The sequence below is a fragment of the Crinia signifera genome, chromosome 19, assembly GCF_055691185.1.
Source record: "Crinia signifera chromosome 19, ASM5569118v1, whole genome shotgun sequence".
Taxonomy (NCBI): Eukaryota; Metazoa; Chordata; class Amphibia; order Anura; family Myobatrachidae; genus Crinia; species Crinia signifera.
In genome coordinates this window covers 91,337,133-91,358,181 of record NC_139226.1, presented here as the reverse complement: position 1 = coordinate 91,358,181, position 21,049 = coordinate 91,337,133, and the positions used below count along the sequence as shown (strand labels likewise).

The 21,049-nt window shown below is 45.5% G+C and overlaps 1 protein-coding gene across 1 annotated transcript; it reads left to right on the top strand.

Annotated features, from left to right (window-relative positions):
- The first annotated feature begins 544 nt into the window (after nucleotides 1-544).
- Nucleotides 545-13,772, top strand: UBE2M (ubiquitin conjugating enzyme E2 M). Its single transcript, XM_083162904.1, has 6 exons — nucleotides 545-1,016; nucleotides 5,427-5,521; nucleotides 7,652-7,690; nucleotides 10,709-10,812; nucleotides 12,307-12,370; nucleotides 12,681-13,772. Exons 1-6 carry the CDS (start codon nucleotides 902-904, stop codon nucleotides 12,819-12,821), a joined length of 558 nt encoding a protein of 185 aa, XP_083019030.1. The 5' UTR covers nucleotides 545-901; the 3' UTR covers nucleotides 12,822-13,772.
- Nucleotides 13,773-21,049: the final 7,277 nt, after the last annotated feature.

The window sequence follows — 21,049 nt, the reverse complement described above, 5'->3', positions numbered from 1 at the left end:
ATGTTTTAAACTGCCACACTTCAAGACTCCATTTCGCATGGTTTTAAACTGCCACAGAACCTGTGTAATTAATATGTGTCCCGAATTAAAGGGATGAGTTGGTAACCCTACGCTTCGCTCACCACGCTTCTGTCTCAGTAGCTCGCTTCGCTCCGCTTGCCACAACTTTACTAAAGGTAATAGATGGTGGCGTGGACAGAGGATTTGTAACGGTTTCCCTCAACAAAAATCCTTACGTAGCTGGGGACAATGGTGAATATAGCGGCTAACGTAACTAAGTGGCGTAGCAGTGGCCACAAAGTTGAGGAAGTACAAAAACATTTTGATATTATATATGAAAAAAAATATATATATATATATATAGATTACACACACACTTTTACCATAATATATATATAGATAGAGCTCTAAATTTCTATCGTTATATAAAATCAACCAATCACCAAGCAGCATGCTGCATCACTTCCGGGATTCACCTGACCCTGTGACGTTGCCAAACGTCGCTCTGGCTTTCATGCTCTTACGGCGTTTCCCGAGCGGCGCAGTGCCGAAGTATTCCCGAACACGTCCGGAGATTGCCGAGCGGTTGCTCCTAGCGTTTCCGGAGATTGCCGAGCGCGTGCTCCTCCGAGCGCTTCCGAAGCTGCGCAGTAGCGGCAGCACAGCAGCCAGTGCTGGGGCGGCCGGGCGGAGATCAGTGATCAGTGTTTCCGCTGCCGGGCTCCGGGGAGAGGCAGTGAGTGTAGCAGCAGCAGCAGCGGCCTAGTGCGAGCAGCGTCCTCCGAGCCCCCTGTAGGTGAGGGGAGGAAAGGACGGAGGGAGGCCGGGAGCTGCCCCGGTGCGGGACACAGGGAGAGCCGGAGGAGAGCTGAGGGGCGGCCCGCGGGGGGATCCAGCGACCATGATCAAACTGTTCTCCCTGAAGCAGCAGAAGAAGGAGGAGGAGTCGGCCGGTGGCGGCGGCACCAAGGGCAGCAGCAAGAAGGCGTCAGCGGCGCAGCTGCGCATCCAGAAAGGTGAGAGCGGGGCCTAGTTGCCTTCCTGCCCTCCCTGCCTCCACCACCGGGGGGCGGCACATTGCCAGCACCCTCATACCTCCCACACACTCCCCACCCCTGGGGTGTACCTGTAGTGCCTCAGGCTGGGACTTGTAGTTCCACAACAGCTGGAGAGACCAGGGCTACCTACCCTGCCACTAGTAACAGAAGGTAGTATCAGCATCTTACATCCCACTCCCTGCGGTGGTGCCCATGTCGGCAGGATGAGCGTATTGGGTGGGGGCACACCTGGTGATGTCACCAGCCTGGCAGTAATCCAGCTAGAGCCACCAATCTGGAAGGGTTCTCAATCCGGGTTGGAGCCAAGTACAAATTTCCAGGGGAGATGGTCCACAAATCTACGGTGTGGTGCTTCAGAGGTAGGGACACTATGGGGCAGTTATGGCGATAGCAGATTCCCAGCCTATGCTTTAGCCAATGGTAAAATACTGGTTGGAAGGCCAATGATCCATGTTGGATGGCGCTGGTGAGTCATATATGATTTCTCTGATGTTTTCATTTTAGCACCCTGCATCTTTAAAGCCTTTGCAGTTCCTCTTTCCTGCCTGGGGTGTAGCTGTCTGCTGTGGTTTCTCTATCACATTGCGGCCTGTATCTGAATACAGATCAGACTGTACCAGAAACACCAAAGCAGACCGCAACACCTCAGGCAGGACAGAGGAACTGCACAGGTAGATTTAACGCTACCGGAGTGCAGGTTCTCAAATCCGGTCTAAACAGTTTGTGTTTTCGGTACTTGTTTCCTAGCACGGCCACAATCTTAAGTAATCGTGTCCCTTACTTAAGGGACACGATTACCCCCGATGGACCCGATTTCTTTTGAAATCAGGTCCATTTTGCCGGCTAGGAGACAATATCGGGGGCATCGCGTCGGTCGGGACCATTAACATTGGTCCCGACGCGACCGACGCGATGCCCCCGATATTTCCATAGGCTTCAATGTTAAAAAATATTTTAACATTGAAATCTTGTCGGAAAAGGTAAAATATCGGGGGCATCGCGTCGGTCGGGACCATTAACATTGGTCCCGACGCGATGCGACGCGATGCACCCGATTTTTGCAAAGGCTTCAATGTTAAAATATTTTTTAACATTGAAATGCTGTAAAAATGTGAAATGGGCCAATATGACCCATTTCACATTATAGATGTCCCCGTCGTCACCCCACGATAGACGCCAACCCAAAGCGTGGCGAGCGCAGCGAGCCCGCGAGGGGCGGCGGTACGCGTCCTCCGACCTTTTCATGCCCTACTATCCACGTCGGCGTGGAGTGAGAATAGAATAGTGTGGCGAGCGCAGCGAGCCGCCGAGCCCGAAGCGTGGCGAGCGCACGCGGATACCTTCACAGGTATACGCGTCCCCTTGCGGGCTTCACAGGTGTCCGTGGCGACGCAGACACCTGTGAAGCCCGCGAAGGGACGCGTTTACCTGTGAAGGTATCCACGTCCCCTCGCGGGGCTCGCTGCGCTCGCCACGCTTCGGGCTCGGTGGCTCGCTGCGCTCGCCACACTATTCTATTCTCACTCCACGCCGACGTGGATAGTAGGGCATGAAAAGGTCGGAGGACGCGTACCGCCGCCCCTCGCGGGCTCGCTGCGCTCGCCACGCTTCGGGTTGGCGTCTATCGTGGGCTGGGGTTAACGCGCTTAAATTTGGGGGGGTTGGGAATTTTTTTCATTTAATCCAATGTAAAATTGGGTCCCAGGGACCCAATTTACATTGGATTCAATGAAAAAAATCGGGTCAAAAGTCGGTCGCGTCGATCGCATCGCATGCGACCAAATCGCATGCGATGCGATCGACCCGATTTTTCCGACACGACCACCCCGATCTGAATCGGTGTGGCCGTGCTAGGAAACAAGTACCGTGTTTTCCTATTCCTCTGCACACAGCCAAAAAGAAGCCCAGGACTAAAGCAGCCCATACACGGTCCCTTTTTACGGATCCGTTTGGGACTTAATTAGCACACATCGGATCGGATTCCTAGTGCATGCACTGCGATCCGATCCAATGTGTACCTAGTACAAAAAGTATGTGCAGCACATACTTTTTGTACCGTACTATGTGATGCGCTGCAGCGCGCATCGCATAGTACAGAATGGAGCCATACACAACGGACCGTATATGGCTCCTTTACTCTTTGCCTGCATGGTTTTCTCTGAATTGGAGGCTGACGCCATGTGACATCAGCCGCCCACCGCGACCGACTCTTTTGCTCCTAGAACTACATCTCCCAGCAGTCACCTCCCCAGTGAAAAGATGGAGGGGAAAACTGTGGAATGGCATGTATTTGTTTTCCATCGCACCGCAGGGTTTTCAGAGCTGAAAACCCAGCATGCATTTTTATTATAATTGGATATCCCAGAGAGCATGCAGCTATCTCTTCTAAATTTATCGTTCACCTCTATTACTCTTTAGCGAATGCCACTGGTTTCCTTCCATTTGAGTTCACAATTGACCCCTTCATTTATCCACCTAAACCAGCACCCTTCCTGGCCTCTTGCATTCCTCATCCCTCAACGTAAGTCGTTTGCACACGCACAAAAAGGTCTCATTTCAAATTGCTCAGTCGCATGTCACTTGGTAAAAATCTATTCCCTTCCCTTATACTGGCTTGGGTTTCCACTTTTGTGCCTGCGATATGCAATAATTGCAGGTAAGACCACTGGATCCAGTATTGAAAAATCCCTGGGTGCTCTACAGTAAATCCAAAAATAAAATGATATGGTAAATACCTTTTGGGGGTATGTTATGCATTAAATCATAGCTGCTGCTAATTTCAGATTCCGGTGTATGAAAACATTACCAATGCGAAACAGTATAGAAACCACAACAGTGTAAGCCACATGATATACAGTATAAAGAAAATTGGGAAAGTGGTTTAAAAATATATATTTTTTGCATATAATACAAATTGTTACAAAAACAGACACTATATTGTGTATCCATTTAAACTACCAATAGTAGCTTATATCCAGGCAAGAATCATTTAAATGACAATATGGGGGGTATTTAATGATTAATGAAAAATAATGGGATTTGAGTATTTAATCACGGCCAATTTCTCCAAGGAAACGGCCAGTATTCGTGTCTGCAGATTCTTTGAAAGACAAAGATGCTTTCCCGGAAACGGCTGCTAAATTATGAATTTACTGGCCTTTTCCGCAGAAAAACACGTGATTTTGCACCTTTTCCGTTTTTTCTATTGTTTCTGAAAACTGGAAAAATAAAAATGAAAGATGGAATGTGAATTCTGTCTATTCTGTGCGGAAATAGTCACTATTTCACGTTTTTTCCGCAGAACGGCAAGACTGAACAATTCTTGCTATACTATACAGTAGTGTTTATTTGTATACATTTGTTTTATATGTAATAAGATGGATGGTTTGTTTTTTAAACTACTTTCCCAACTTTATGTGGTGTTCTAGTGGGTATACACGGTGCGATTTTGCTTGCGATTTGATTGGGACACGCCTGCAGGGTTACGCCCACCATTTTTATGAGCATGCCCATGAATCGTGCCAGGGGTTTGCACGTGCGCACCCTGGCCATTGGGGACGGTGCCAAATTTGGACCTGGCCAGTTAGGTCATGCATGTCTGATCGGGCAAATGTATGGGTGTATGCACTTGCCAATCATCAGATGGGTCGGCAGGATGGACGATTCGTCTTTGCGTGTACCCTAAATAAGTATTTTTGGTGGATTCTAGAGTGGAGGCCTCTCGAACTCGAGTTCTAGACTCAATAATTTGGTAAGGTCACCAAATGGCCAGGATATTTGGGTTTGACTATCCATACATGTATGTGACATAGTGTGCATTCATGCCCCTTTCAAAAGCCTTACAGTTCCTCTTTCCTGCCTGGAATGTTAGTTTCTGCTGTGGTGCTTTTAGCACAGGCTGGTCTGTTTCTCAGCACTGATATACAGACCACACTGTGCTAGCAGCACCACATCAGAAAGCGGCACACCAGGAAATAGAGAGGATCAGCACTGGTTTTGGATTGATGCACTTCCTTCTGCATTTGGTGTGCAGTCGTAATATGAAGCTCAAAGTAATAAGGTGCAAAAATAAATTCTGACTACTCAATACCTATGAAGTAAAGTTCATCTTTGAGACCCCTATCAACAGGATCCTCTGTATGCTTGAGGGTCAGGTTACTGCTACAAAGGAACAAATTAACCAAGTAGCTTACATGCAGGCTACTAAATCTTTTCATTTTGTGGTATTGAATGTTTAAACAAAACAAAAAAAAGACCTGCGGCACTTACTGTACTCCCATCGGCAGAGTTGTATTGAATTACCGGACTGGGGAATAATAACAGAAATATTGCTCTCAGCGTTCATAGACCTGGTGCTTTGTTTTGCAGATATTAATGAACTGAATTTGCCGAAAACATGTGAAATAGAGTTTTCAGACCACGACGACCTTCTTAATTTCAAACTAGTCATCTGCCCCGATGAGGTAAGTGTCTCTACCGATCCTTTTATGTTCACGCATTGGCCTTTATTCCAATCTGAGCGCAGTACAAATTTGTTTGGAAAATGGGCAAAACCTTGTACACTGCAGGTGGGGAAGATGTAACATGTGCAGAGAGAGTTAGATTTGTGTGAGTTATTTAGTTTCTGTGCAGGGTAAATACTGGCTGCATTATTTTTACACTGCAATTTAGATTTCAGTTTCAACACACCCCACCCAAATTTAACTCTCTCAGCACATGTTACATCTGCCTCACCTGCAGTGCACATGGTTTTGCCCATTTTCCAAACAAATTTGTACTGCAATCAGACCTGAATAAGGGCCTTTGTGTGTACACACTGGGCGTTTTTGGCCATGAACAAGGTTTTGAAAATATCAGGCCAATAAATCACTCAGTGCATACACACTGAGCAAGTGTCACATGGGGTGAACCACTGCCCAGAGTGGGAGATTGTGGAAAGTGGCTCACTGGTCCTGTAGTACAGGGTGGCAGCTCGGGACGATACAGGAGCTCGCAACATGGGAAAAGTGATCTACTTTTGAACTTTAAAATCACCCACTGTGTATGGTTCTTTAAGAGTACTTGGAGAGGGCATCTGCTATTTTCACGTTAATACAGGTGTTGCACTTCTCTTTCGGTGGTCATAGGGTCAATTTTGGAGAAAATAAATCCTGGTCTTTGTGTAAAATAAATGTATGTAGATTAAGTCCCTCAAACCTAGAGACCTGATCGCAGCCTTAGGGGGTATGAGATCCCGGATCATGGCTGTCGATCCCTCCTGACAGCCGTGATGCTGGCCCGTCTGCATTTACCCGACAGCACATCGGCAGGTGGGATCCAACAGCTCAATCCATGGCCGTTATCAGCAGATAGGGCCCAACAGCTTCTAAAGTCAGGCTCGATCTGCTGTGATCCCTCTTCAATGCTGTTGGTAAAGACAGCATTGAGTAGGGCCCCGCCACTATTTCCCCTGTTGGAAACAGCAGAGGAGTATTGCATACCCCCTTATAGTGTACTTGTCACCTAAACAAGGGGAGGGACTAATCTATTGCCGTAACTATGAGCTGATACTTTCAATGAGATATTAAGCTCACAAAATTGCAATCTGTTTGTGTATTACAAAAATTGTGGCCTTTTGGTGTTTTTAGTATTCTGCTGTATTAGTAAGCCTTATATGTAATGAAGGCAAATTCACCAGAAAACCATTTTAAAACGAGTCACCGCAAGTTTCCATAACAATTTTCTTTTTGAATGTTAAATTTTGCTGCTCTGGAATATTTGCGCAAGTGAATTGTTAAGATTTGAGTTCTTAAGTACATACGTGTTGGCTTACTAGAGACCTTTGTGCTCCGATACGCGGTCTCCCTGCTGCCGGTAACACTAACTTACAGGCACAATGAGCTGTTACCAAAACTCGGAACAAGATTGCTTCTATTAATAGGCCAGTCTTACAAATTGTCTTCCCCAATATTCATGGCTCCTACCCCCCCCGTATCAGGAGTAAATCTTCTACAGTAGAACAATTTAAACATGCTTGGGATAGGCATATTGATATCCCTACAGAAAAATAAGAATCAAATATGGTTTGAGGTAACATGTTTAAAAAAAGGGGCAGACTAGTTGGGCCAAGTGGTTCTTATCTGCCGTCAAATTCTATGTTTCCCAGCCCACACCTTTAAATATTAATTATGTTTTTATGTGATATTCGTTGCACTGGGAGCTTTTGGTGCAGACTTTGATTGCTCCAGGATGTGCGATACTCTGTGGTTTAATTTGTTCTCCGCATTGCCCTGTATTTGTGGCGTATACCTTGTCCCAAGCATTGTATAAGGGGGGCTTACCTTATTAATCAGCTCATTTTAAGAGATATGGATTCTACACAAAAGAAATGTTGGTGCCTTGTTTGTAAGGACTTCTATTGAAGGCTCCTGAACCATGCATCATTGTGAAGTCCCCTTGTCGCATACTAAGTCTGCCATGCACCAGGTGATTAGTACCTGTTAGGCACAGGTGATGTTAATTAGGATTCAGCTGTCTTGTCTGCCGTAGTCTGTATGGAACCCTCATATGGCCGTATGGATGCTTGTAACATGTATTTTTTGCTTTGTTTAAAGGGCTTTTACAAAGGTGGAAAATTTGTCTTCAGCTTTAAGGTGAGTTCTCCGATATTTTGAGTTGGATCCTTTCCATATTTTATGCTTGTGTGGTACACGGTCGATGTGCGGGTGATCACTGTTATATTGGCTCTAGGAGAACGTATAATGGTGTGTACTCGTGTGTTTTGCTGGTTTGCCTTTTCCCTACATTACTGTTGTGTGTTTGGGCTCTCTGGCTTTTATCTGCCATGCTGTTTATGATAATAATTCTTTCACAGAATGCTGCTGTATATGATGCAGAGGGGCAAGATCCGGTGTGATAGGGCTGTAAGTGTTGGAAAACATTTCCTCGGTCTCTCTGAACCTGGGGACTATAGCAGGCAACCTAAAACTTGCTGCCATGCTTCGTTGCTCAGGATACTATGATTGGATTCTGTGTGACATGAACAAATATTTGCAGGATTATGTGAAAATATGCAAACTCCGTAGCAATTGCACTAAGCGCAACACATGGTATTGTCACTCTAGGATGACGGTTACACTTATTATCCAGGATTGGTGGCAGAACATATAAGGACATAATTGTACAGATAGAAGATCACCACGTCATACTGATCCTATCCATTTCAGTAGCATTATCATGCGTGTGTTTTTGGGGTAACATGCGGCATGATCGCTGTGTGGTCAATAATACATTTAACGATCTACCCTTTTTTTACACCTACATCCGGGTGGCACCTGGGATTTTAGGAGCTGCTCCAACCTGGGTGCGACCCAGCTTGTGACACCTTTTACACCGCCCTCCCCACCCGGCATAATGCCAGGGCGGGTGATGTCACCGGAGGCGGTGCTGGGAGATGAGAGCATATCCCAGCATCGGCTCTTCCATTGCAGTGAATGGGTGACCCGGGTTCCCCCCCCCCCCCCCGTCGTTTACACCAACCGCTAACCCGGGTTACTGTCGGGCCGGGTTAGCGGTCTATGTAAATCGGCGGTGTGAAATGGGTATTATATCTATGAGATTGGTAAGCCTTAATACAGAAGTCAGTAAGTGTACCTAAAATCTAATTACATAGAGAGGACACAGGGAAGGGATGACATGAGTTTTTCACAGTTTTTGATGTCTATGTTGGCATATGTCGACATGGAGCCCCTAAAACTGGAACGCTACACTCGGCACACTATTACAATCTCACTCTATGCCAGGGGTGGGGAACCTTATTTCTACCAAGGGACATTTGGATATTCGTAAAACCCTTCGGGGGCCACACGGGCAGCGGCATATACATGCGGGCATTATACACACGGGCAGCGGCATATACATGCGGGCATTATACACACGGGCAGCGGCATATACATGCGGGCATTATACACACGGGCAGCGGCATATACATGCGGGCATTATACACGGGCAGCGGCATATACATGCGGTCATTATACACACGGGCAGCGGCATATATATGCGGGCATTATACACACGGACAGCGGCATATACATGTGGGCATTATACACACCGGCATATACATGTGGGCATTATACACACGGGCAGCGGCATATATATGCGGGCATTATACACACGGACAGCGGCATATACATGTGGGCATTATACACACCGGCATATACATGCGGTCATTATACACACGGGCAGCGGCATATATATGCGGGCATTATACACACGGACAGCGGCATATACATGTGGGCATTATACACACCGGCATATACATGTGGGCATTATACACACGGGCAGCGGCATGTGCATGTGGGCATAATACCCACGGGCAGCGGCATGTGCATGTGGGCAATATACCCACAGGCATGTGCATGAGGGCATTATACCCATGGGCAGCGGCATGTGCATGTGGGCATAATACCCACGGGCATGGGCATGTGGGCATAATACCCACGGGCAGCGGCATGTGCATGTGGGCATAATACCCACGGGCATGGGCATGTGGGCATTATACCCACGGGCAGCGGCATGTGCATGTGGGCATTATACCCACAGGCAGCGGCATGGGGCATTATACTCACGGGCAGCGGCATGTGAGCTTTATACACATAACCATTCTGCCCACCACTGCAGAAACACCACAGGGCGGGCTAATTAATGTACAGAAGCGTGAGGGTTATATGGATGACAGATCCAGTGGTTATCATTTATTCATAAAGTGACAGTGAGGAGGATGGGGGAAGTTGGCATGAGTGAGGCTGCAGTTTAGGTGAGAGGAGCGGTGCAAGAGGCCGCCAGGGACAGTGATGACCCGGGAGCAGCAGGGAAAGGAGCCCCCCTGGCCTAGCATACGGCTTCCCCCGTCCCCCTGAGATGGCCCTTAACGCCATCCCCCATTTACCTTTATTTCTTAAATACTCTGGCTGTTGGAGTTTGAGGAGGTGACGACCCGCCAGGCGAGATAAGGGGGAACAGCGTGATATGGTAGCTGCTGCTGCAGCTGACTGAGGCCTCTCGCAATGCTCCCGCCCATGCAGTGCCTGACAGGCGCATCACAATACTCGCGAGAGCTTGCTACTGCCCGCCGTGATTGGCGGCCGCGTCACCTCCACAGTACTTTCCCTTATCTTGCAGAGTGGGCAGGAGAACCGGCGCATTGTCTCTTCAAACTAAAACTGGCTACGGTGGCCCTTTACGGCCCTCAGGTTCCCCGTCACTGCTCTATGCCAACGTGGATGGAGAAGTAAGAACAAGTTTTTAAAAAAAAAAATCCTGAAAAACTGAGTGTGTGAACTTACTGTCTGTCAACCTAAACACGATCAGAGAATCTGACAGTGTCTGTCCTGGACAAGTTCCTCCAGTCATACAGCTTTGCGGCTACTCGCGCCATACCAAACTAGTTTGCCACGAATAGTTTGCATGTATGCGGATATGTGCGTATGAACCATGGCTGGTGCAAACAATCCATACGGTGATCCATTCACGCAGGACCGTCTTGTGGCATAGATGAGGGAGGACACAGCTGCATCACATAGGGGATAGCACAGATGTCCAGTGTATCAGTGGCTGTAATTCCGATGTATTCACACTGAAGTGACTATAACTTATTCTCCCTCTTTCTACAGGTGGGACAAGGCTACCCTCATGATCCGCCAAAAGTGAAGTGTGAGACTATGGTATATCATCCAAATATAGACCTAGAGGGTAATGTCTGCCTAAATATATTAAGGTATGTATACTGTCCAGTGTTTGGTCTATCCCTGTTTGTTTTAGCATTTATATAGAGCTGACGCGAGTCTGTAGTTTCTCTGCAGCTAGAACAATATGCCTGAATTGGAAGATTGTATACTAGATTTCAAAATGTAAGGAACCAGAATTCTTCTTTGTGGCTTCCCACATTCTCCGGCTGCATGTGAGTGTCTCCTCCCCACCTGGCTCAGCCAGCCACAGTCTCTGTTTGGGGATCCGTTGTTAATTGAGCGTATAGAAACCAAATGGTCTGTGTGTGCAGTGGGGAGAAATGAGCTCATATGAGAGAGGAACACATGTAAGTAGTAATTGGCACAATGTAAAGCCCAAGACACATTAGAAGAGATTTTTATAGATATCGCTCAGAATCTTTCAAAAAATAAAAAAAAGTCTTCTGTGTATGTGTCTTTAACGATGCGAGCTCGAGCACATTGTTTTCGACTGAACATGATGACATCACTGAATATCAGTAACAATATCGTTCAGTGTATACGCACATTATAGAGGACAATATAGAACTGGAAAATGTCCAGAGAAGAGCAACCAAGCTAGTAAAAGGGTTGGAGTCATTGAGCTATGAGGACTGATTAGCCAAATGTTGGAAAAGAGACATTTACGGGGAGACCTGCTTATCATGTACAAAGATATCAGGGAACAATATAAAGAACTGTCACACACTAGTTACTTTGAGATCGGAGACTTAAGACACGTGGGCATATGCCCAGGCTGGTGGAGAGAAGATTCCCTACCTTCCAAAGGAAAGGCTTTTTTTCAGAGCAATAAAAGTATGGAACTCTCTACCAGAAGTGGTGTTGGCAGATTAGATCTTATAGTATGATATAACTATACTGGTTACCCACTGTTAGGGATACATTTCCTAAAGCTTCTAATAATGAAGAGGTGCTGTTGCCCTAAGCAACCAATCAGATTATGCCTATCATTTGTCTATAGCAGTGGTAGCCAACCCTAGCCCTCGAGAGCTACCAACAGTTCACATTTTCCAGACAACCTAGCTGCTGCACTCATTAATCACTGACACATTTTAAAAGATACACAGGTGGAGCTAATTAGCTCACTTGTGATTCTGTGAGGAGACCTGCAAAACATGCACTGTTGGTAGCTCTCGAGGACTAGGGTTGGCTACCCCAGGTCTATAGCATCCTAGAATATTATAAAATCTGATTGGTTGGTATGGGGAACATCCCCTCTTAGCAATTTTAGAAGCTTTAGTAAATTGACAGCACCCCTAATATTCATGCATCATACTACTTAGAGTTTGCGCATGCAGAATAGGAACACACCTGGGAACATGGCGTGGGGGCCTGCACTTGGGCTCACTCCGTTCTTAATACGGCCCTGTGTTCCGTTGGCCCTAGACTTGTGTATTGATGCTACACAGCCCTGCTTTGCATGTTTATGACCATATTCTTGTAGAAAGTAGATCTGATATACTTCTGTCCTTGTGCTTCCATAGGGAGGACTGGAAGCCTGTACTCACAATAAACTCTATAATATATGGCCTGCAGTATCTTTTCTTGGTAAGTATGAAACGCGATCCAATCACAATGTCACTTATGTGTTGTTAGAACTAAATCTAATATACCATTGTCCTTTATTTAATTGTTGGTGGGAACAAAGCACTTGCAGCTTCCTAAAGAGCAGCAATGGAGAAGCTTGGCCCTCCAGCTGTTGTTGAACTACACATTCCAGCATGCCCTGCAACAGTTTTAGCTAAACTGTTGCAGGGCATGCTGGAATGTGTAGTTCAATAACAGGTGTAGGGCCAAGGCTCACCATCGCAGCTATAGAGCATGTCCATCAGTGCTGATGATGTCTTCTCTGTACTAGGAGCCAAACCCGGAAGACCCATTAAATAAAGAAGCCGCTGAAGTTCTCCAGAACAACAGACGCCTGTTTGAACAGAATGTGCAGCGGTCCATGCGGGGCGGTTACATAGGATCCACCTACTTTGAACGCTGCCTGAAATAGAACTACGCAGCTTTGAGTGCAAAACCCGCCATCCAATCGACCCACCCCTCATCCTTCCATGCGCCCCCCCTCTTGTTACCCATTCACTGTGTCTTTATCCAGCTGTCCCTTCCTTTCATCCACCCGCACCAAATCTGGGCGGAGCTCACCATGTGGAAAGACCTATGCAATGTCCTGCATCTCCCGGTCTGGCTGCTATCCCTTTGTAGTGGGAGGGAACTCTGTGTGCACATGTAACCGTACTTGTCGTACCACCACCTGGCTCGTCAGTACCTACGTCTCTAATGAAGCATCCATTTATCCCTAGGTTAATAAATATTTCACGTCCTTCGTTTTTTTTCCCCCCACATATTGATTTTTTATTTTTTCCTTTTTCCTTTTTTTTACGTTAAATGATTTCTGAACTCTGATTTATAGTTTGTACTTTAATATTATTATTTTTTATATATAGTTTAACACACCACATCATCATCAGTAATTTCATCAATTTTTTTGGTGGCCTTAAAGGTTTTTATTTTCTGCTTGTGTGTTTTTTTTTTTTTTTACAGTTTGTTTTTCACTATACGCCATGTTGCTGATTTACATAATTTTATTAAAGGGCAAAAAGAACACATTCAGTACAATTTAACTATTATTTTTATTTGGTGTCTGTTTAATGTCTGTTCCCATGCTAATTAACTTTATTAGTTCTAGTAATGGGATTAGAACTGCTGCACACCTTTTTGATTCTCTTGCGGAGTTGCGCTTGGTTGAGTGGGAACGTTTACCAGGCAGCAAAACTGCATATACACCCCAAAGCTTGAGGCTGCCTTACATAGGGCATCTGGTGACATGACCTTTCCACAAGCTCAGCTGAGTCACCAATGTCTAATTGGATTGAGAGGTACAGGGCGAATTAGATTGTCCATTGTATGTCCCCTGCGTATTTACCTGCCATTACTCCACAAAACACCCCCCCCCCCCCCTATTGTGTGGGAACAAGGCTTTTTTTTTTTTTTTAAGTGCACGTATTTATTAATGATTGGCTTCGTCTGGTTTAATACACTAGCTGAAATGACAGCTATGTGCTGGACATATAACAGGCTCTTCAAACCTGACTTGCATTTCAACGTTCCGCGGGAGGATGCTTATGGTGGTCCTGGGTGGCGATGGGCTCTGTACTCATCGGGGGTTAAATGGACCCTATCAGTTTAAACAGGTTTTATGGCCTATATCACGCTGGCCCTTCTTTGTGACATCCATGTTGCCCTGTTCTCTGATATGTACTATTGTGTGCTGGAGGCAGAGGCACCTTTTCAGTTTTGGAACCTCATTCACAAAATGTGGTACCTTTTTTTTTCTTTGTTCATGTTAAATGACAATTACTGTGCAGTAATGGAAGACCTAGGTCTTGTGAATGAGACTGTTTAGAGTCCACTTATTGACGTGTATGGTTTTAAATAATAAAACGAAAAGACAAAAAATAAATAAAATGTAAACCTGATCCTGTGGTCTCTGGTATTTGATGTTGCATAGGCTAGAGCTGACAGTGGATGCCGTGACTATTGGTAGTTGCCAAGAGGGGGATCTGGGCAGAGACCATGAGCTCATTATGCGTGTAGTAGACCTACCCTACAACTCTCTAGGAAGTGCTAACTGCCAGGTGTAAAGGTTTTCCCCACTACAACTTCAGGTTGGTTAGTTTACGTCAGTGCTTTATATTACTATGAATGAATCGCCGCAGCACTGGAAACATGCTGAGGCCACTTGGAGTGTATAACAGACCTGGATCATTTCTGCTAGGCTTGCTTATGCAGGTAAAACTATATACCAGTGATGGAGAACCTCTGAACTCCAGCTGTTGTTGAAATACACATCCCAGCATGCCCTGCAACAGTTTTAGCATGGTCAAATAGCAAAACAGTAGCAGGGCATGCTGGGATGTTTAGTTTAACAGCAGCTGGAGTGCCAAGGTTCTTAATAACTGCTATATACAGTGCATCAGAGGTACTCTCTAAAAGGGACCAATGAGTGGGCCGCAATTGTCCTTCATACACCAAACGTTTGTTGTAACAGTCCTCTGCTGTCACCCAGCAGCATGCTCACATAGAAAGAGAATATGCTTCATCTCAGGATCTGGATGATAGGTCGACATTCACCAGTTCAACATTGACACAAGCAAAAGGCTGACTTGGCAACGGTTGACCTATGAAAAGGTCAACGTGTGTTTTACTAGTTATTTTTTTACTTTTTCATACTTTAACATCCTCGTGGGACTCCGGTTGGGAATGTGGCCTGAAGCATTGCAATTGGGGGTCCACCTACTCTGGTGTCGACAATGACACCAAAAAATTTGAAACGCATGGCAACCTTTTAATCGTCAACCATGTCGACTCATGCATGAGCTATTAACTGTTGCCCTAGACCAGGGATGGGGAACCTTAGGCCTGTGGGCCATAAACGGCCCCTGTAGCCGGTCTTAGTGGCCTGCTCGGCAGCTTTGCCAGGAGTGAAGTACAGAGGAGATCTTGCGAGAAGTCGGTAGTTCTCGTGAGATTCCTCTTAATCTGCAGCAGCCGGAGACTGAGCCTCATTCAGCAGCAGCCGCCGGAGTGTGGGACGGCTGCACCAGAACAAATAGTAAGTGACATTTTTACATATGGCCCCCCAAAGGTTTTTTTCACCATTCAAATGGCCCTTGCCACAAAAAAGGTTCCCCAACCCTGCCCTAGCCACTATCCTTTGATACTTTGCACCTTCTCTCGGAGTAGGGGTTTGTGGGCTGCATGACGCCTTCCCCGGAGTGCTCATTTACAGACTCATGTGGCTAGAACTCTTCTCTGGGGCTGTAATAGCTGAAAGCCCACATAGTGAGGACCACTGATTACCCCTCTCACATTGCACTTCGGACCCGGGTTATTGATGTATAGATCCGGGTCGGGATGTGGTATAAAAGCACCACAGCTTAAAACCCAGATTGACCTGGGTTAGAAGGGTTAAACTTGGGTCACCCTCTGTAAAATAGGTTACCAGGGTTTAGAGTGAAAGCACCAGACCTGTGACCGTGATCCCGGCTTTGCATTGTGAAAGTTATCATACGTATAGAATGATATAGTGGTATATACAATCTGTACATATGTGAAGATACATGAACTTGGCTGTGATTTGGTTGGTCCCTGCACACATGGGCATGTGTCAATTGAGCTGGTTTTTCAGTGTGTGCACCCGTTTTGTGGAAAACCAGTTTCCTCTTCAGATCTATCTGTATTCCTGCAGTGTTGTGCAGGAATACAGACATTGTAAAACGAACCGGCAGAATCTAAATAAACACTTATAAAAAAGTAAAATGTTCCAAACATTTCTAGAACGGACATGGATGAGGTTTTTTTTTTTTAGTTTAATTTCTGAATGTTTTGCATTAAACCATGGTCTACAAGGTAATCTACAGTGTGTGTGTGTGTATATATGTATATGATATATATATATATCCACACAACGAATCCTGACAAAGTCCTTACGTGACAAAACACGTTGATGGCCTGTTAGCAGTGACGCTGGAGATCTAGCTGGTCTGGTCCGTGAGTCATGGTGATACCTTGCTGCTGCCCTGCTGTGAAAGCCGTGAAACAGTCGACTTGTATTCACCCCGATGCCAGTTACTGCTGTATCTACACTGGTGAAGATATGACGATGTTCATCTTTTAAAACTTTAATGTATGTAAGCTTTTATTTTGTAGTAAAGTGTTGTATTATACTTGCTCATAGTGTGCGCCTCCTTCGTTTCTTTTCTCTCTCTCTCTCTCTATATATATTTATATACCGTATATACTCAAGTATACTGGGAAAACTTATTGACTCAAGTGGGACACTCTCTCGAGTATAAGCCGAGGGAGGCTTTTTCAGCATAAAAAATGTTCTGAAAAAGTAGGCTTATATATATGGTGTGTGTGTGTGTGTGTGTGTGTGTATATATATATATATATATATGTATATATATATATATATATATATATATATATATATATATATATATATATATATATATATATATATATATGGTGTGTATGTATGTAGATATATATATTAGCATATAGAAGGAGGCACTCTGAGTCGATCCGAAGTGGTTAAAAACAACCTTTAGTGTTTATTACAAGTGGGCAACGTTTCGGGGCTGCAACCCTTTCTCAAGCCAAAACAAGTGAGAAAGTCACTTGTTTGGCTTGAGAAAGGGGCGCAGCCCCGAAACGTTGCCCACTTGTAATAAACACTAGAGGTTGTTTTTTACCACTTTGGATCGACTCAGAGTGCCTCCTTCTATATGCTAATATTGGGGAGTTGCCGTCCAGGACGAAATCCGAGGAAGGCACCTGGGCAAGTACTGTGAAAAAGCCAAGGGGGAGTGCCGGTGTATTGACTTATATATATATATTGTCCGTGTGGAGCAGCACATCCATCAAACAGGTAAAGGTGCGGTGCACGTCCAGGAAGCCAGTAACGGAACCAGATTCAATATAACCACAACGGCGGCACACGCTAAAAGTAGAGTCGGAGTCACGTCATAAGTGTCAACGTTTCGAAGCTCTTTTATTTCGCTTCTTCTTCAGGACAGGAATACAAACACAATGATACATACAGTCAATATATACCTGTATACCTCCACGCCCTCACTTACCTGTTCCCGCGCTTCGTCAGCCTCACCACAAACATCATCAGTACTTGCCTGAGCTGTCAGCCAATGTGCACAATGCGCACTATTAGCGTCACTCATTGACAAGGTTGACACACGTCACGTGGGCGGCATAAACGTCACGCTGGTAACTAGGTTACTGAGTTAGTGTACGGAAGCTACACATACCCACAGGACAGTGCATAATACCCAACAATAACAAATATATAAAAACCAACATACAAATGTAACACCTAAGTGTATATAAAGAAACAATCTAAGAGCGGAAATCAAGGAAAAGATGTAGATCAAAACATAACAGAAATCGCTAATATGCCATAATAGACTGAACTGGTCGATACCTTGAAAGGTCGACATATATAAAACCTTAAGTTATTTAATACAAGAAAACAGAAAAACAAAAGTATAAATCACACCGACATTAGATGAAGCAGTGTAATCCAGCAGACTCATTGAGCCCTTTAGGCGCCAATGTATTGAGTCTGTGGATCCATCGAGCTTCACATCTAAGTAGTTTCAGACCACGATTACCCCGTCTTAAACTACTGGGTACATGGTCGATAATGATGTATTTCAATGAGGGTATCGAATGTTTAGCAAGTAGGAAATGACGAGCGACCGGTTGGTCACTCCGTCCGGTTTCTAATGCTGCTTTAATAGAGGACCTGTGTCCTGCCATCCTCTCCCGGAGAGTACGCTCAGTTTTGCCGACATAGTTGAGTCCGCAGGGACACGTAATAAGGTATACTATAAAACGTGTCATGCAGGACACCCTATGTCGGATCTGATAGCGTCTCCCTCTGAAAGGATGGCAGAAGGAATCAGATACAGTAAGGGCTCGGCATGTAATTGGGTGATTGTTCTATTATGTCCTGTTATACTAGGGGGAGGAACATACGTGACCTCCTAGTTAAGACAGATGTGGCTCGTTTACAACAGTCTGGTAGCGAGCAATTTCTTGCCCAACAACCAGGTTGTTTTCGCTGTCTCGGATGCATTACATGCCGAGCCCTTACTGTATCTGATTCCTTCTGCCATCCTTTCAGCGGGAGACGCTATCAGATCCGACATAGGGTGTCCTGCATGACACGTTTTATAGTATACCTTATTACGTGTCCCTGCGGACTCAACTATGTCGGCAAAACTGAGCGTACTCTCCGGGAGAGGATGGCAGGACACAGGTCCTCTATTAAAGCAGCATTAGAAACCGGACGGAGTGACCAACCGGTCGCTCATCATTTCCTACTTGCTAAACATTCGATACCCTCATTGAAATACATCATTATCGACCATGTACCCAGTAGTTTAAGACGGGGTAATCGTGGTCTGAAACTACTTAGATGTGAAGCTCGATGGATCCACAGACTCAATACATTGGCGCCTAAAGGGCTCAATGAGTCTGCTGGATTACACTGCTTCATCTAATGTCGGTGTGATTTATACTTTTGTTTTTCTGTTTTCTTGTATTAAATAACTTAAGGTTTTATATATGTCGACCTTTCAAGGTATCGACCAGTTCAGTCTATTATGGCATATTAGCGATTTCTGTTATGTTTTGATCTACATCTTTTCCTTGATTTCCGCTCTTAGATTGTTTCTTTATATACACTTAGGTGTTACATTTGTATGTTGGTTTTTATATATTTGTTATTGTTGGGTATTATGCACTGTCCTGTGGGTATGTGTAGCTTCCGTACACTAACTCAGTAACCTAGTTACCAGCGTGACGTTTATGCCGCCCACGTGACGTGTGTCAACCTTGTCAATGAGTGACGCTAATAGTGCGCATTGTGCACATTGGCTGACAGCTCAGGCAAGTACTGATGATGTTTGTGGTGAGGCTGACGAAGCGCGGGAACAGGTAAGTGAGGGCGTGGAGGTATACAGGTATATATTGACTGTATGTATCATTGTGTTTGTATTCCTGTCCTGAAGAAGAAGCGAAATAAAAGAGCTTCGAAACGTTGACACTTATGACGTGACTCCGACTCTACTTTTAGCGTGTGCCGCCGTTGTGGTTATATTATATATATATATATATATATATATATATATATATGGTGTGTGTATATATATATATATATATATATATATATATATATATATATATATGGTACTTGTGACTTATCTGGGCGCCCGATTTTCTTCATCGCACCTAAAAATCGCGTCAAATCGCATTGCATACAATCAGATTGCATGCGATGCGATTTGACGCGATTTTAATATGTGAAGGCACCCAGATGCCTGTTTCATATGTGAAATGGCCCCCCAGACCCCATTTTTAATTGTATACCCACCCTGATGGCTAAATGCCCCCCATTGTTAACGCTACCCCACTATCAACGCCAACCCGAAGCGTGGCGAGCGCAGCTGTATGCGTCCTCCGACCTTTTCATACCCCCACTATCCACGTCGGCGTGGAGTTGATTTTATACAGTGTGGCGAGCGTACGCGGATACCTGTGAAGCCCGCGAGGTCACGCGTATAGCTGTGAAGGTATCCACGTCCGCTCGCCTCGCTGCGCTCGCCACACTATATAGAATCAACTCCACGCCGACGTGGATAGTGGGGGTATGAAAAGGTCGGAGGACGCGTACCGCCGCCACTCGCCACGCTTCGGGTTGGCGTTGATAGTGGGGTGGCTTTAACAATGGGGGTCATTTAGCCATCAGGGTGGGTATACAATTAAAAATGGGGTCTGGGGGGCCATTTCACATATGAAACAGGCATCTGGGTGCCTGTACATATTAAAATCGCATTGCATGCAATACAATAGCATACAATGCAACGCGATTTTCTCTTCAAGGGAAATCGTATCAAATCGCATGCTTAGGGTACTGGCATACAATTTCAACATCGGGCGCCCAGATAAGTCACAAGATATATATATATATATATATATATATATATGTCGATGGGGGGGGCGGCGGCACTCAGCAATGATTAGACACAGAAAACCAGCAAGTGACTTGCCAACGTTTCAAAGCCGTGTGGCTTCTTTATCAAGGCATACTGTGAAGAACAAACAATACATGTATACACACTTACATAAATAGACTCTCCAAGGTCCGTTCACGCGTCCCGGCGCGGTCCATCAGCTGATGACGTCATTCCCGCCGGCGTCTGCCGGGGGGCGTGGAGGGAACACTTGCACCTGACCCAAACGGGCCAATCAGCGCTGCATAGATTACTATGGAGATAAAACAAACATATACAAACATTAACCCCTTCCCGACATTTGACGTATATATACGTCATGGCCGGGATGTACTTCCCGACACATGACGTATATATACGTCATGACTTTAAACTGTCCCCGCGTCTATAGACGCGGTGACAGTTTAAACATGTCTGCTGTCCCTGACAGAAGACATGTCCCTGCATGCCCAGGGGGGGTGGCGATGCCTCCCCCCCGTCGGCGATCGCTGTGATTGGCTGTTCAATGTGAACAGCCAGTCGCAGCGTTTTCCTGTGTTACCGGCGAATTAGACGCTCGGTAACACAGGTGTCAAGGTGTGAGGGGGCATGAGGGGGTCACCGGTGATGACCACACCTCACCCCA